Source organism: Betta splendens, chromosome 14 (assembly GCF_900634795.4).
Source record: "Betta splendens chromosome 14, fBetSpl5.4, whole genome shotgun sequence".
NCBI classification, from domain to species: Eukaryota; Metazoa; Chordata; class Actinopteri; order Anabantiformes; family Osphronemidae; genus Betta; species Betta splendens.
The window spans coordinates 1,521,350-1,537,053 of record NC_040894.2 but is presented as its reverse complement, the minus strand read 5'-3'; the positions used below and the strand labels follow the sequence as shown (position 1 = coordinate 1,537,053).

Here is a 15,704-nt window from a genome sequence, read left to right as displayed (position 1 = left end):
ACAGTACTGAATTAGTGTTTGGTTATACATTGCCTAACGCAGGCACATAAGGCAAAAATATTTGACCCCGACGTGATTTGAACACGCAACCTTCTGATCTGGAGTCAGACGCGCTACCGTTGCGCCACGAGGTCCCATACCAGCCATTGTGCACAACAATATATAATAAGTTCTACTATAATAAGATCTACTATCTAAGTCAGCTACTATGGGAATTACGCCATTCGGTTGTCAACGGAAAACACGCTCGCTTTCAGGTCTTTTGACGTCTGTAGCACAATGCTGAGGATGTTCAATCCTCCTCTGTCTGTAAGGGTTCATTTTCATCCGGGCATTAACATGTATAATAAAACTTTAGCTAGTAATATTAGTGATGTTAGCTAGTGATGTGTTAGCATTTTTATTGTAATGTCCCTAACTTCTTGAGTGTACCTTCAACTGTGACAGCGATCGAAGTGTGTAAATTATAATTATAAGGCTGTCTATAGATAGCATTAGCTTCCCTGGTGGTCTAGTGGTTAGGATTCGGCGCTCTCACCGCCGCGGCCCGGGTTCGATTCCCGGTCAGGGAACTTATTTGTTTTCTTTTTCTAGAGATAGTCGTGCAAAACATAAGCTGTTTTGTAATTTTATTATTACAATATAACTGTTATGTCATTGTTTTTGTCCAATCCAACCCTAAGAAAGGCAGTTATATTTTTACAAAATATATATATATTTATATAATAAATTTATTGGAAAATTAAATCTTACGCTGCATTATTAATCTTTCATAACCGTGATACACTGATTCCTTATGACATTACTAGTGGAATTAAAATCAAAGCGTTTATACAGGAGTTAAAGGCTGACTGCTCCACTCGTAAAAGTGTCTTAGAAATTGTATCTCAGATAATTCTGTTAGGTAATATATTAATGCTAGATGTCAATGTACGAAATATGAATGAATATTACCGGGGCGTTTTATGTATTTAAAGGCTGATGTTGATGGAGGGAACCCTCTTTGTGTATCTGTTGTGTATCTTTACCTTCTCTGCAGACTGCGCGTTTTCGATGCTGCACTGATCCTTCATTTCACAAAAGTAAGCATAACACGCCCGGAGTCTGCCTTCACAATAAAATGCAACCTCTGATAACAACAAAAAACCGTGTGGAACTTACACTTATACATAATATACATAACAATTACATTTAATTTAAATTGGTCGTAAAGGGACTTTAAACATTTAAGTTATTTTGTGCATTTTTGTGCACTTACAAATTAGCTTCAATTACCACTTTTTCTATCAGTAACTTCCAAAAGGTTTAGATGGTGGGTGTGACCTTGTACTGTTCACCCTCACTATAGCGATTGTGAAAATCCCCCCAAAAAACAAAAGAAGGAAATCCGCATTTACAACAGCTCAGTGTCTCAGAAGATCTCCCTCACACTGGGCCTTTGATTTCCCTCTCCTGGCTGGCAATAAGTCACATGACCTGAGGATGCCTGTGGGTTTAATAACATTCATCAAATCATTTACTCTTTTCAGGGATTAGTAAAAACATGAGGGTGACCTTTTTTCTCACCTCCACTGTGGTTCAACTGGAGCTGACGTAAAATCATCCGCTGACGACAGCCTGCTGTCATCACACTGATGCACAACCAGAGAATGGAGATTGAGAGAGTGGACTCTTAAATACCTGGGTGTGAATCTGAACAATGAACTGGACTGGACTCATAACACAGATGCACTGTACAGGAAGGGTCAGACAGACTCTACCTGCTGAGGAGACTGAGCCTTTTGGAGTGAGGGGCCGCTCCTGAAGACCTTCTATGACTCTGGAGGCATCATCATCGTGTACGTGTGGTCTGATGGAGCAGCAGCATCACAGTGATGACAGGAAGAGACTGGACAGGATCATCAACAAGTCCAGCTCTGTCCTGGGCTGCACTCTGGACACGGTGCAGGAGGTGGTGAGAGGAGGGTCCTGGCTGAACCCACATCCATCCTGGACCAGGACTCACTGTCTGCTCTGGAGCAGCTTCAGTAGCAGACTGTGACTGTGTGACTCACTGTGTGAAGGAGAGATATCACAGATCCTTCCTACCTGCTGCATCAGACTCTACAATCAGAACAGTTCACTGCATTTGCTCTGTTTATGGGTGTGTGCTTTGTTAATGGATGTGTGTTTGTATGGTTTGTTTGTTTTCTGTCCTGTTGCTGTTATGAGGTGCAATTTCCCAGCTGAGGGAGTAATAACGACGTTCTTATCTTATCAAAAAGCTATGATACCCTTGATTTCTTTATTAGTTTTTGATCCTGAAACATTTGTTTTCAGAAACAAATATTGTTCTTGTGCTGTCAAAAACAGACACTGACAAACAAGAATGTATTTTCTTAAAACATCCTCCATCGTTACTATGTGTGTCCCCAATAATTAGTTTATTTAGCACCTGAGCTTGAGCCTCCTACAGCCTCCTCTTGCGCACACGCCTGGTACTTTGGGTAATGTAGAGTAAATTCACTGAACAGAGCCGCCATCACATTATAACAACCTAAAGAATTTGAATAAATGTAGGTTTTAACTGTAAACATCAGCTGGTGTTGCGGCTGGTAATTCATAATAACAATTTATAATTGATTTGTTGCAAAGGATCAGAGGTGTCAGCAGCTTAGCAATAGTATTATTAAAAATAATCAATAATACGAAGGACCTCGTAATTGTAGTAAAAAGACTAAATACGTCCTATGTACTGAGTCTTCTTTGCAACGTTTTTGTTACTTTGTTACTTGTGTGCTTTTATTTTGAACCGGAAACACGTCGGGCCTCATATTTAGCTTGACGCGCTGCAGCCAGTGCAGTCTCGTCGCAGAGACCCGGACCTGCAGCTAGTTCTGCACATGCCATCGACGGCGGCCTTGGACCGGACGGACTGACAGCGGAACCGTGACGCACGCGGATCACCTGGAACATGGCGGCGGCGGCAACAGCAAGCAGCTCGGAACCGTGGCGACGGTAGGAAACGAGAGAGGAGCTGAAGGTCTGGGTCCGGAGGAGCATCACCGAACACAGGTCAGCGAAGAGCATCAAATGATCAGCGCCCGTCCGTCCGTCCGTCCGCGCAGCTCTTTCTGTTCACGCATTTATTTGTCGTGCATTTGCTGATGTAATTCAGTAACAGTGGGTTCTGTTGGATACTGAGCAGAACCATCTCACAATAAGCTCTAACACAGCCCTGATTTGGTGCCACTTGCTGATACGACGCCGTGTTTGAGGGAGAAGCTGCAGCAGGAGCACATTTACATTCAGAGCTGCGTCTTCGTGTCTAGAGGAAGATTTAACCTGATTAGTGGAACATAAAAGGAGAAGATGCTGAAGACGGTTAAAACTTGAATGAGCCCGTGGCTCGTGGGAATATGGAGAATAAGCTATTCTAAGTCATTTATTTTACTATAAATATTAAGCATATAAAAACAAGTACTCATGCAGTATTGCAGTGAAATAGTTCACAAGAAGACGTGAGTGTGTGAAACCTCTGAGATTGAAAAGTAGAGGTTATTTCCTTTCAGCCGGCCTGATGGTGGTTTGATATTGTTTGTGGTTTATACTATGGATACACAACACATGTCGTTTGTGAAAAGCCAAAACAAAGGGAGGAAATCCGCATTTAAACGTCCCACAAGATGTTCTTCCCAGCAGACGTTTGATTTCCCTCTCCTGTCCTGCAGTAGGTCACATGACTTCAGGACATCTGAGAGTTTAATAAAGTTCATTTACTCATTTCACTGATAAGTAAAAAAAACATCTGGGTTGCCAGGTTGAACGAAATCCCCCAGCATCACACTTGTCTTTTTACAGCTCGTTGACTCACTGGGGAAAGAGCTCCAATTAACTCATCCTCTGGAAAACTGCTCCAGGCCTCTATCACGTCTGTGCGTGCGGAAACGGTCAATTCTCAGCTCTGTGTTCAGATCAGATCAAGTTAGTGAAGGAGGTTTAAGAGTAAATGTGATGTTGGGAGTGTGGGAACTAGCAGGTGTCTGTACGTCTTGATATCTAATATCAGTTTCACTGCTCAACGTTTCTGCTCGCCGGCTGTTTATTTGCCACCTGCTCCTCACTGTCTGTAAGTGTTCACGCATCTCATACATCTTTCAGGTTCCTTTTTTCTTCCAGCCACTTGGATCCTGTAATATTTAGCAGTTTCCTTTGTTGTAACTGTGATTTGTTACTGTGTCTTACAACATTAAGCCTGTGCTGCGTTGCTGCTCCAGCGGACGGATGACTCAACCTCAGCTGTAGTAACAGTAACTGTAGGTGTCACGATTCATTCATCACTCTTCACCAGCAGTAACGTGTCTCTGTCCTTTGCTCCTCACTCATGTTCATCTGACGTCTGTTCCTATAAACTGTGCCCTACAACCATATTTCCTTTGTTTTCTTGCTTTGACCCCATTCTAACCTTCCTTCACGTCTTTGTTTGTCATTTCCTTGTTTTGGTTCCCTGGTCAGTGTTTATTTGCACATAACTCACAAGGGCAGCTAAGCTAACGCGTGCATTCACAGCTGAACACAGGCAGCGCGCGCGGCGGCAGCAGGGAATCGATGGTTTCGCTCCGTTAAAAGCAGGAGCGACATCTACTCGTCCAATCAATGGGTTGATTCACAGATACAACGCGTCTGTGAAAACTGCCCACGTTAAAGAAATGTGTGCGGAGTCATGCTCTGTGTTTATTTATGTCATTTTAAGCTGATTTTAGACCAACATTAGAGTTTCTGTGTCTGAAAAGCCTCAAAGTGAACAACACGCTGCTGCAGAGAAACCGTAGAGAATCAGGAGACGTGGAGCAGCTGCGTAGCAACAGTCAGCGCTCGATAGCAGGCAGCATTACGTAATGTGTGAAACTAAAATACTAGTTTTGCAACTAGTGTTTAGTCCAATTACTCCCATCATGTGTCCGTAACAACACAATCTTTTTCCTTTAATTTGTAAGTGTGATGTTTCTCTTTGAAAAGCAGTGTCCTGAAACGCCCTGACAGCGTGTGTGTTTCTGATCACAGGGACAATGAAAGAAACGCTTCACTGCCTCTAAGCAACGCGTGTGGAACTGCACCATGGGCTATAAGGTATGATCACGAGGCCTGCTCTGCTCTGTGTCACTCTGCATGGAGCCCACTTTATTTAGATTAAGGCACTTTAAAACACCAGGCTCACGGCATCACAGAAGATATCATTACAACTTTACAGAATTCTATAGAAAACACAAGAAACCTCACGTGACTGTAGACTGTTAGTGAAGGAAACTCCAGCAGGATCAGGATCGGTATCAGGACCGGGTTAGGATCAGGATCAGGATCAGGATCGGGGTCAGGATCAGGATCAGGATCAGGATCGGGATCAGGATCGGGGTCGGGATCAGGACCGGGGTCAGGATCAGGATCAGGATCGGGATCAGGATCAGGGTCGGGGTCGGGATCAGGACCGGGGTCAGGATCAGGATCGGGGTCGGGATCAGGACCGGGTTAGGATCAGGGTCAGGATCGGGGTCAGGATCAGGATCGGGGTCGGGGTCGGGATCAGGACCGGGGTCAGGATCAGGATCAGGATCGGGATCAGGATCGGGGTCAGGATCAGGATCGGGATCAGGATCGGGGTCGGGATCAGGACCGGGGTCAGGATCAGGATCAGGATCGGGGTCGGGATCAGGACCGGGTTAGGATCAGGGTCAGGATCGGGGTCAGGATCAGGATCGGGATCAGGATCGGGGTCGGGGTCGGGATCAGGACCGGGGTCAGGACCGGGGTCAGGATCAGGATCAGGATCGGGGTCGGGTTAGGATCAGGATCGGATCAGGATCGGGGTCAGGATCAGGACCGGGGTCAGGATCAGGATCAGGACCGGGGTCAGGGTCAGGATCAGGATCGGGGTCAGGGTCAGGATCAGGATCGGGGTCGGGGTGTGCGGCCATCGGCCTCGGCCGGCGGGTGAGGACGCACAGGGTTAAACTCAGGCTGTGGAATGAGTCTGTGCTCAGATTCAAATAAATCTACAGTTCATCAGACAAGTGATGAGAGATGAGGGCTCTTGTTGCCTGTAAATACTCGTTGATAGCAAACATCCAAGTGTAAAACAGGACGAACAGCGAATGACAGTCATTTGATTGAACGGCTGCAGACTCACGTGCAGTCATCCGCCTCGCGGCCACGCGCACAGAGGTGTACGGAGCCATATTGTCGCCAGGATTAGGAGGCGGGAGCGCGTGTGCAGAGGATTTACTGTGACATCTCAAAGCATGTCGAGTGACGCCTCCATCTGTCAGAGCTGCAGACGTCCAGGAGCCTCGCGTCCTCGCGTCCCGCTGGGTTCGCCTTGTTTTGCTGCTATTGATTGAATCAGGCGGAGCGTTAAGCACGTCCTGTCTTCCTTGAATCTTCCTGCAAAGCTTTGATAGACATTGAACTTGACCTTCCCTTTGAAGCAGGGCTGGATTCTAAGCTGCTGAATATGACTGAGGACGTGCACATTATTGGAGGTTTTAAACTAAATCGAAACTTCACAAGCTGAAAGCTGATCTTTGTCAAATAATCAACCTACTAAATTCTTCCACCCAGTGAGCAATGTATGAATTATTCAACCAAACAAAACAAAAAAACCCAAACACAAGCGGGCCCCTGTGGTGTGTTGTGTTGTGTTGTGTTGTGTTGTGTTGTGTTGTGTTGTGTTGTGTTGTGTTGTGTTGTGGTGTGGTGTGGTGTGGTGTGGTGTGGTGTGTTGTGTTGTTGTGGCGGTGGCCTCCTTATAGCCGATCTTTCCTGGCAACGAGGAGCCCGTCCTTTTATTTTACGCTGCCTTGTCCAGACTCATCCACTGACTGCAGAGGGGAGACCTGAACTCAAACACTCATATACAAAATGAAATAAAACTCACAAATACATAAGTATAATACCAAAAGACAATAATCAATAATCTGTGCTGTTGCTCTCTTCCTATTTCACTAATCAATAATATAACTCCAAATTAAATGCAAACCCGCTACAAACTCCCCTTCTCTCATTAAGCATTGGCTGAGGACAGAGCTTTCAAAATGGCGCCCGGCTGTGGGGTCACGCTCTTTAACCAAACATGAGGTGGTTCTATCAATATCCATCTGATTCATTTCAACCCAATTCAACCTCCTGCGGTCCAAGAAGAGGAAACAGCTGCTCCTTCCAGAAATCCTTCTCCCTGAGGTTAATTCTAGACATCCTTTCTGTTGCATCAGTCAGAGATGCAGATGGACACTTAACCACTCGATGGATTCCTTTCACTCTCAGCACTAAAGTGTCTGATGTCATTGTGTTATGTTGAGATTGGTTCTGAAGCATCTACACTAGTTCTAAAAGTGTCATGTAGCGCTATATAAAGGTCAGATTATTCCATTTAATCCTGGTTTATCTGAGCCCACAGACATTTTATGGGCTGACATTCGATGAAGTGTTATTCTAAAAGGTCACATTAGTTACAAAGGTAGATTTAGTGGTAAACACTAAGTTTCATCTTGTTTGTTTTGGCTTCAAATGTTTCAAGCTGCCGTTTTCACATTTGTAAACTTGAGCTTGTTGTCACAACAACTTCAGTATAAAAAGTTCCACATGAAAGAAGAATATAATAATCACATAAGAGTTTTAGACTCTTATCCGTTTCACAGCCTCAAACTGTTGTATATTCTGACACAGGCTCCATAGAAAAGAGAAAAAACACTTTATTCAGTGCGACCACAGATGCACAAAACGAAAGATAAATGCAAAGTGTGAAAGGGTCCCGGTCCGTGGTGGGGGAGGTTCTGCCATTAGCATGCAAAGCAGCCACTCGGGTCAAAGACAAACAAAAAGACGTGGGACAGATGCTAATGAGTTCACAGCAAAGACCTGAGAGTCAAGAGTTTGAGGTTTAGTCAACAAGTGAGAAACTTCTGTTGAAAACGCCTTTTTTAACCAAATGATCCCGTTAATACAAGCTGAAAATGCTGATAAACCTAAGTCGGCGGTTGGGGAAGTCAAGGATCTGCGAGTCAAACAGTTATTTTTAGAGCCAACGGATGGTTCTGCTCTGATGGTCTGCAGCACTTCTGCTGTAGAACAGGTGTCAGAGCTGAAGGTTCCTTCCTTCAATAAAGACGGATCCGTGTTCCAGGACGATCAGAACCGGGACGGTCCGTCCTTCAGGGGCCTGGGCCCAACCTGCCCTTAAGGTGGACCGGCCCTTAAGGTGGACCTTAAGCTGGGGCCCATTTGGCTTCTAATGCGTTTCCTCCATTCGCCTCTTTTGCTCCATTTCTGTCCGTTAGCTCGTTTTCTTTAGGCCTCGATTGTCCTACTTTCCTCCTCGTCTCCGTCTGGCCTGCTCTAATGAATCGGCCCTTTCTCCTCCTCCTCCTCGCTGACTTTACCCGGGGCAGTGATGGCGCGCCTGCCTTTACTCCTCTTTGTTGTTTCCTTCACTTACAGCATAACAAACAGATTAACCACCACCAAGGTTTTGTTCTTCATGTTCTCTAGAATTTCAAGGTTCGTATTTGTCTTTATCAGTGATTGATATTATTGAATTATTGAACACATTGTATTTAAATCACTGAATCATGTAAAGTTGGGGGTATTGAGTTTTTTTTTTTTTGAACAAATACTTGTACTACTAAAAATGTACAAAAAATCTGAATTTACATTTTAATGACTCAAACGTATTTTCATAGTTTACCTTCTAAATGTCGCCTGTGATGAACCCAGTGGTAGCGTCTCATGTATAAGTCGTTGATATGATGAGGAGGCGCTCGGCTGAACACAGGACGTCCTTCAGCCGCTCAACGCTTCCGTTGCTGCCGTTTCCTCCAGGGGGCGGCGATGGACAGAGTCAGCCTGCTGTGGCGGCTGCGGCGGCGCGCTCGCCGCGGGGCGCTCTGCATGGCCTTCTTCTGCATCTCCATGGCTCTGCTTTACGCGCTGTGCGCTGAGAACAGCGTGCCCGTCACCGACGCCATCTTTGGCGTCCGGGCACGGACCCGCGCGCAGCCTCGCACGCATTCTGTCGTTAAGGTCAGTGACGTCCTACAGGTCATTTTAGATGAGATGTGTGATGAGCTGCAGGCTCCGCTCTCACTCCTCCAGGTGCTGCGAGGTGGAGCCAAGCCCATGAACATCGACCCGCAGAAGCTTCCAGGGGTGGTCCCAGGCGACCCCCACCATCCGATACCGGTCCTCTCCTCTCCGAACAGAACGCAGGACGCCGCGGCCCCGCCTTCCAAGAAGCGCTCCAGGGAGAGGGAGACCTCTGGCTTCCTGAGCCACCTCCTGCCCCGTCCCTTCACGCGAGCGCTGGAGACCCTGTTCGGAGGCCGGCGGAAGGGGGAGCTGAGTGGCAGAGGGGCCGACACGGAGCTCTTCGGACCCAAAGGGCTTCTGGGAAAAGTGTGGGATGATCAAATGTCCAGTAAAATGCTGGGGACCCGACTGAAGAAGGTGGTGATGAACTATCAGGTGAGCGTGTCCTCCCATGAAGCATGAGAACAGGTAGTTATTGTTCAGCGAAGGAGGCTGCTCTTAAGAGGGGCCACAGTGTGTTTCTGTGAAGCCAGAGTGGGATGGAACGTATGAGAAAGCCTGTTTAATGCCGCCCTCTCTCAGTCTGCAGCTCCACGAGACCACAGACGCAAAGGATCAGGTCTGACAGTGAAAAATAGAGATGGAGGAATGTGTCGGGGGAAGGACTGCTTCAACCACGGCTCAAATATTTGATCATTTGATTTTTTCATTTGGTTCAAAGTCTGCCGACTCCAGGTTCCCTTAGACTCCATCTTTGTAGAAGCCGACATAAAGCAGAGAACAAACCTAGAGTCCGAGCTGTAGACGTTGACTAGCTTCATCTTGTTTGTAACGCAGCAGGTCCAGATGTTCCAGATGCTCCAGTCGAGTCCTTCAGTGTCCACGTCTCTGACCGCTCCTGTATCTCTTCCTTTTGTCTTTGCATCAGGCGATGAATAAATACGGGGTTGACGTCTCCGTCCCCAGCAGCTTGTCCAACAGGCCCAAGCTGACTGGACCTGAGCTGCTCTGCCAACTGAAGGACAAGGTGGAGGTGGTGACCTTGACCTCTGACCTCCAGCCCTTCTCCTCGCTGCCCTGGGCCTCTCAGCTGCCGTCCAAGCAGCTGACCTCCGACCTCGGGCCGTTCAGGACCTGCGCCGTGGTGTCGTCTGCGGGGTCGCTCCACAACTCTGGACTCGGCAAAGAGATCGGTGGGATCCTTTCACATGGGATCAAACAAGGATGAAAGCTTCACTGTAGCGCTTCAGACTGGATCAAACAGGTTTCGCCGTAGAAAAGGCTGCTGCTCACTCTCCTGTGACAATGTTTCCCACTTTGTTAGTTGGATCAAAAATCGCCTCTTTAAGTTTCCTGTTTACACTGACCTTTAGCATAGAACCCATTAGGAACAGCATGAGGGAGGGAAGAGCTGCTGCCTTGACGTCAGCGCGTCCCAGCGGCCGCTCGCTGCCGCTCCCTGTGGATCAGTGTTTGTCCCATCATCCAGGCCGGTCAGTTTTCAGCTCCACTCAGAGCCTTCGCTAATGGAGCGTTTCAAACGATCCCATAAAACCCACAATAAGAGGCTTAATGACCGCGTAACACAGCAGGAAATACATGAGCAATCGTTTGGACGTCGCTCACGTAAAACTGAACCCGTTTGATCCACAAGAAGCTGCATTGACGCGTTGTGAGTTCGGGAGGATCATCACTAACTCAACAAATGCTGTGTTTTAAACCACAGACTCCCATGATGCCGTGCTGCGGTTCAACACTGCACCCACGTCTGGCTACGAGAAGGACGTGGGCTCTAAAACCACCATCCGCCTCATCAACTCCCAGGTAAGACCTGCTCCCATGTCGGGACCAGGATGTCAGAGCGAGCAGTTTGTGCTGCTTCAGTGCTTCTGAAGGCAGCCGGACTGGTTGCTGTGGTAACCATGTGGACCTCATGCTGCTTTCGGACTATTTTTATCCTCCTGTGTATCCTCAAGATGAGCAGAGTATCGAAAGCCCACGTTTCCCAGTCTGTATTTGGTCAATGTCAGATCTCTGGTGTTCCAGCTTTTGGGTTCTCTCTCTTTTTGTGGCAGAAATCCAATAAAGTAAGATCTCCTTACGAGTGCTCTCAGTTCTATACACACAACATGAACTGTGGATTCTCAAGCAGAGTCTGTTGGAGCGAAGTTGGATGTTGGGTTGATGATGGGTGCGTTACTGCAGCAGTAGCTTTGACTCCATCTGCAGCAACGCAGCGTTTGAGGACACATTGAATCTGCCTCAGTGTGATTGAATCTCGATTCTATTCTCCATCTGTGTGGCTGCAGAACACATCATTGGCTCCGATCTGTACGTTACTGGCACTGAGGCATCAGCTTTATGTGAACACACTGAGGTTTAATGAAACAACACCGACCTCCTGCAGCTCAACGTTGACGCCAGCGGATGTTTGTTGCCTGTTCCAGGTGATGGCGTCTGACGAGCATCGCTTCCTGTCCAGCTCTCTGTACAGCACCGGCGTCCTGGTGGCCTGGGACCCCGCCCCCTTCTCCGCCAACCTCACGCAGGTGACGCAGACACGCGGCACTTACACAAAACACGATTCTCATCAAACAATTCTCACACGGACACAATCTGCTTCCTCTAGTGGTACAACAAGACGGACTACCCCATCTTCACCCAGTACCAGAGGTACCGGAAGCTCCATCCTCTGCAGCCTTTCTACATCCTGCATCCTCACTTCGAGTGGCAGATCTGGCAGCGAATCCAGGACAACATGGCCGAGCCGATCCAGAAGAACCCGCCCTCGTCCGGTTTCCAGGGTTTGTGCTGTGCTCGCACGCGTGCTGCTGGAGCGCTCTGCTGTTTCCTGCTGTTTCCTGCTGTTTCCTGCTGTTTCCTGCCTCACTGTCTGTGCTTCCAGGCACCGTCCTGATGATGTCGCTGTGCGAGGCGGTGCACGTGTACGAGTTCCTGCCGTCCCGGAGGAAGACGGAGCTCTGCCACTACTACCAGCGCTTCTTCGACGCCGCCTGCACGCTCGGCGCCTACCACCCGCTCCTGTACGAGAAGAACCTGGTCAAACGGATGAACCGGGGCTCCGAGCGCGACATCTACACCCACGGGCGGGTGACGCTGCCGGGGATGAGCGCGCTGAACTGCACCCACGGGGGCGGAGCCTCCTCCAGCACTGACTGAGGAGCAGGAAGCGCCGCATCAATGCATGAAAACCATGAACCGAGGACGGACGCATGGAAGCCTCACTCACTGCCGCTGGACCGGACCTGCCGGTCGCTGGACCGGATCCCAGAAGTCACCAGAACCCTCCGTCCATTCCCGTCCCCAGATCATGTAGGAAGCAGCGCTGGTTTATGGTCTGGCATCTTCACCGCTAATGTTTTCAAATGTTTTCCAGTCATTACACAGTCATCCACTCATAAATCACTTAATCAAGCGCCGCAAATGTATGAGAAAGATTCAGTAATATCCTAAATAGCTTTAAATGGTAACGAGAAGCAGCTCGGCGTGAGCTCTGCTTTCAGACTAGAAAACTGCTGGCAAATGTCTCTAACCATTAACGAATGTGGTTCGGTTTTGAAATAGTCCGACCGACAGAACAGCTGCTAGAGGGAATTTTGACCACTGCATTCTGAATGTGACACAGGTTAATACATATTAGATAGGTCTTGGTTTTATGGGATGCAGTGATGACATTGATCCTCGTTATAACCAGCGTTTGAAGCCTGTAGCTTCAGTGCGTCTGTGTATATGTTTATAGTCGTTCCACTGGTGATGCTCCTGTTCACTGCACCTGCATCTGTGACTTTTACTTTGAAAAGCAGCTCCTCCGGTGTCACAGATCAGTCACAGATTGTCCTGAAGCTTCGTTAGGTTTATTTAAAGTCATGTGTTTGTCAGTGGTTTGTGTCTGGACTGTTTTTCACACCTCTTCTCAAGCTTTCCGCTTTGCTCGCAGGCGTTTGTAGCTTGTTTCCAGTCGCCACAGCTGACTCGAAGCTTCCGTAACCTCAGACTAGGACGGGTTCCACTGAATGAGGCCGAGGCCGCGCAGCGTTCAGCACTAAACAAGGCTCTGCATCCACTGTAGTAATAATATTAGTTTAACTCACCTGCGTCTGATTATCAGACAATTTAAATGTTGTCTTCTCTATTTCTGACCAGTGACATGGACGCGGTGTCTGACACAGCAAATCAGCACCCACTGAATGAAGCAGAACGTCGCTGTTAAATGACACGAGAACAAACTAAGGTTCTTCTACAGCAGAAACACGGAGCGGAATGTTTGAAACTGACGTGTTTTCATTTCCTTATTATATACACACAGACAGACGTCACCTGGAGCTAAGTGACAAAGAACCTAACTTTGTTCTTAGCGCTGTGATTTAGTTGCATCATCCAGTTTCCTTCTCAAACATGAAAATGGACGTTTTAGAAAATAAGTAGAAGGCTTAAACATTCATTATGCAGATTAAAGCCAAAAACACGTGTTCTTTTTCTATCTTAACTCAACAACTTGTGGTTACAGTGCTGAGTTTAATGGAGCTTTCATTGTTCACTGTAGCCGTTAGCTTAGCAGGCGTGTAGCTTTAGCCGTGCTGTCGGACCGTCACTGACTGAAGTATTACAATAAAGGACGGCATCACTTAATCTGTGGTAGAGTTCAGTAAAGTAGCATCAACAGAAACGATACATCAGCAAAGTAGAGAATTTATCTGTCACTTAAGCGTTGGAGTAAAAAAACCCAGTTTATCATCGCGTGACGCAAACAGGAGACGAGATCAGAACACGTGACTCGATTACAGGCAGCTGCATCGCCTGTTAAATGGTTTTATACTGACAACCAGCTGACACTAAAACAATGAAAAAAGCATCAAACATGTTTTAAAAGTCTGGATCAAAACAGAAGCAGCGTGTCTTTTAACCAAGATTTGAGTCTTTTCTTCTGGCAGCGAAAAAAGAATAATTGATGTCATTGCATTTGTGAGGAAAACTAGAAAAGCTTTTGACTCTATGCAGTTTCAGCCAAGCTCACAGATGCACTTTTGCCTTCATGTCCGAGGAGAACGTTGAACTCTTGTTAATATTGTTTTTATTACACCTCAGACAAAACCAGACACAAACGGAGGTTTTCATTTTGAACGGGAAACTGTTCTTCACTCCTTTGTTGTGTTTGAGTTCCTCTTTTTTTCTGTGGAGCTCGATGTCAAACACAGAAGTGAAGGTTGAGTCTAGACACCATGAGCTTGTGCTTTGCTGTCACTGAAATGATATGAAGGTTATTTAAGTGGTTCAGATTCGATCACTCACATTTACAACCTCATTAAAACCTGGTTTTACAACCAATTAAAATGTAAAGACCTAAAGTTTGGAACCACTGATTCACATTTAAAAGTCATAAAACACCTTGTGGGTCATGAGCCTGCTGATCTGACATCTTATTTATAAATATATATATCTGGTATATTTTAAGCCTGCATGACTGCACATCTGAGGTTGAGCATCCGCAATCATCAAACCAGCACGACTTTATTATAATTCTTGTCTTTTTTAAGTGTTGTGTTTCTAGTGCCACCACTGAGACAGTGTTTGGTTAATGACTCGTCTCTGGATGACAAGTAAAAAGTGTCTGAACTGAATCACCTTTGGACCGTGGGACAAATTAAATCCATGTAAACTTTAAAACTGAGACCTACACAGAGAACCAATAAAACGTCTTAAAAACCCTACAAATTAATTTCTCCTGGTGTTCGTTTGTGTAATGCCCATTATTCGCAAACACGTTTGACCAACGTTTACAGTTAGCTCAGCTACGTTAGCATTAGCTATACGTCACATCGAATAGGACAGCAAACACGAACAAAAGCAACGTGTCTAATGTGATCTGAGTTTCTGTGCTCACGTCCTGTTGCGTCACGGGAACAAAAAAACCCGCTGAACTAAATAAGGGAGCGGTTCATGAAGCATCTAATGTGTTCACTTCACAGAAATACTGTATTAACTACCATTATTCCTATTGTTCATTAGAAACATCTCTTTAGTTGATGTAGTGGCTCTTAAAAGAGCCTTTGTTTGCTACGGAGCGGACCGTCTAAGCCCTCTCCCCGCGGATGCGCCGGGCCAGCTGGATGTCTTTGGGCATGATGGTGACCCTCTTGGCGTGGATGGCGCACAGGTTGGTGTCCTCGAACAGACCGACCAGATAAGCCTCGCTGGCCTCCTGCAGAGCCATGACGGCCGAGCTCTGGAAGCGCAGGTCGGTCTTGAAGTCCTGGGCGATCTCCCTGACCAGGCGCTGGAAGGGCAGTTTGCGGATCAGCAGCTCGGTGGACTTCTGGTAGCGACGGATCTCTCGGAGAGCCACGGTACCGGGCCTGTAGCGGTGAGGCTTCTTGACGCCGCCGGTGGCCGGGGCGCTCTTACGGGCGGCCTTGGTGGCCAGCTGCTTCCTGGGCGCTTTGCCTCCGGTGGATTTACGGGCGGTCTGCTTGGTTCTGGCCATTTTTTCTTGTAGTTTTTCTGAACGGGAGAACAGTGAAGTAAAAGCGCGACGACGGCTGCTCTTAAACTGTGAAGCCGGATGAGAACCGTTGACGCGGCCGAAGACTCCGGCTCCTGATTGGTGAACGCCTGAAGGAGCGCGTCCC

General features: G+C 47.2%; 2 protein-coding genes, 1 long non-coding RNA gene and 2 other non-coding genes across 6 annotated transcripts; 2 read left to right on the top strand and 3 right to left on the bottom strand.

Annotated features, from left to right (window-relative positions):
* Positions 1-62: 62 nt before the first annotated feature.
* On the bottom strand, positions 63-134 carry trnaw-cca (transfer RNA tryptophan (anticodon CCA)). Its single transcript has one exon. It is a non-coding gene; the product is annotated as a tRNA-Trp (tRNA).
* Positions 135-500: 366 nt separating this feature from the next.
* trnae-cuc (transfer RNA glutamic acid (anticodon CUC)) lies at positions 501-572 on the top strand. Its single transcript has one exon. It is a non-coding gene; the product is annotated as a tRNA-Glu (tRNA).
* Positions 573-758: 186 nt separating this feature from the next.
* On the bottom strand, positions 759-2,704 carry LOC129602972 (uncharacterized). Its single transcript, XR_008692485.1, has 3 exons — positions 1,761-2,704; positions 1,567-1,631; positions 759-1,486 (listed from the first exon to the last, which is right to left on the bottom strand). It is a non-coding gene; the product is annotated as an uncharacterized LOC129602972 (long non-coding RNA).
* Positions 2,705-2,858: 154 nt separating this feature from the next.
* On the top strand, positions 2,859-14,790 carry st6gal1 (ST6 beta-galactosamide alpha-2,6-sialyltranferase 1). 2 transcript variants are annotated; one of them, XM_029173712.3, is made up of 10 exons: positions 2,859-3,054; positions 4,234-4,295; positions 5,044-5,109; positions 8,851-9,051; positions 9,124-9,492; positions 9,986-10,250; positions 10,784-10,881; positions 11,505-11,606; positions 11,687-11,861; positions 11,963-14,790. In XM_029173712.3, the coding sequence occupies exons 3-10, from the start codon at positions 5,098-5,100 to the stop codon at positions 12,235-12,237; spliced, it is 1,497 nt and encodes a 498-aa protein (XP_029029545.1). In that variant the 5' UTR covers positions 2,859-3,054; positions 4,234-4,295; positions 5,044-5,097; the 3' UTR covers positions 12,238-14,790. The 2 variants fall into 2 exon arrangements, with proteins under 2 accessions (XP_029029545.1, XP_029029544.1); XM_029173711.3 differs by lacking the exon at positions 4,234-4,295 and having other exon boundaries at positions 2,860-3,054.
* LOC114869480 (histone H3) lies at positions 14,135-15,640 on the bottom strand. Its single transcript, XM_029173760.3, has one exon. The coding sequence runs from the start codon at positions 15,557-15,559 to the stop codon at positions 15,149-15,151; it is 411 nt and encodes a 136-aa protein (XP_029029593.1). The 5' UTR covers positions 15,560-15,640; the 3' UTR covers positions 14,135-15,148.
* Between the last annotated feature and the right edge of the window lie 64 nt (positions 15,641-15,704).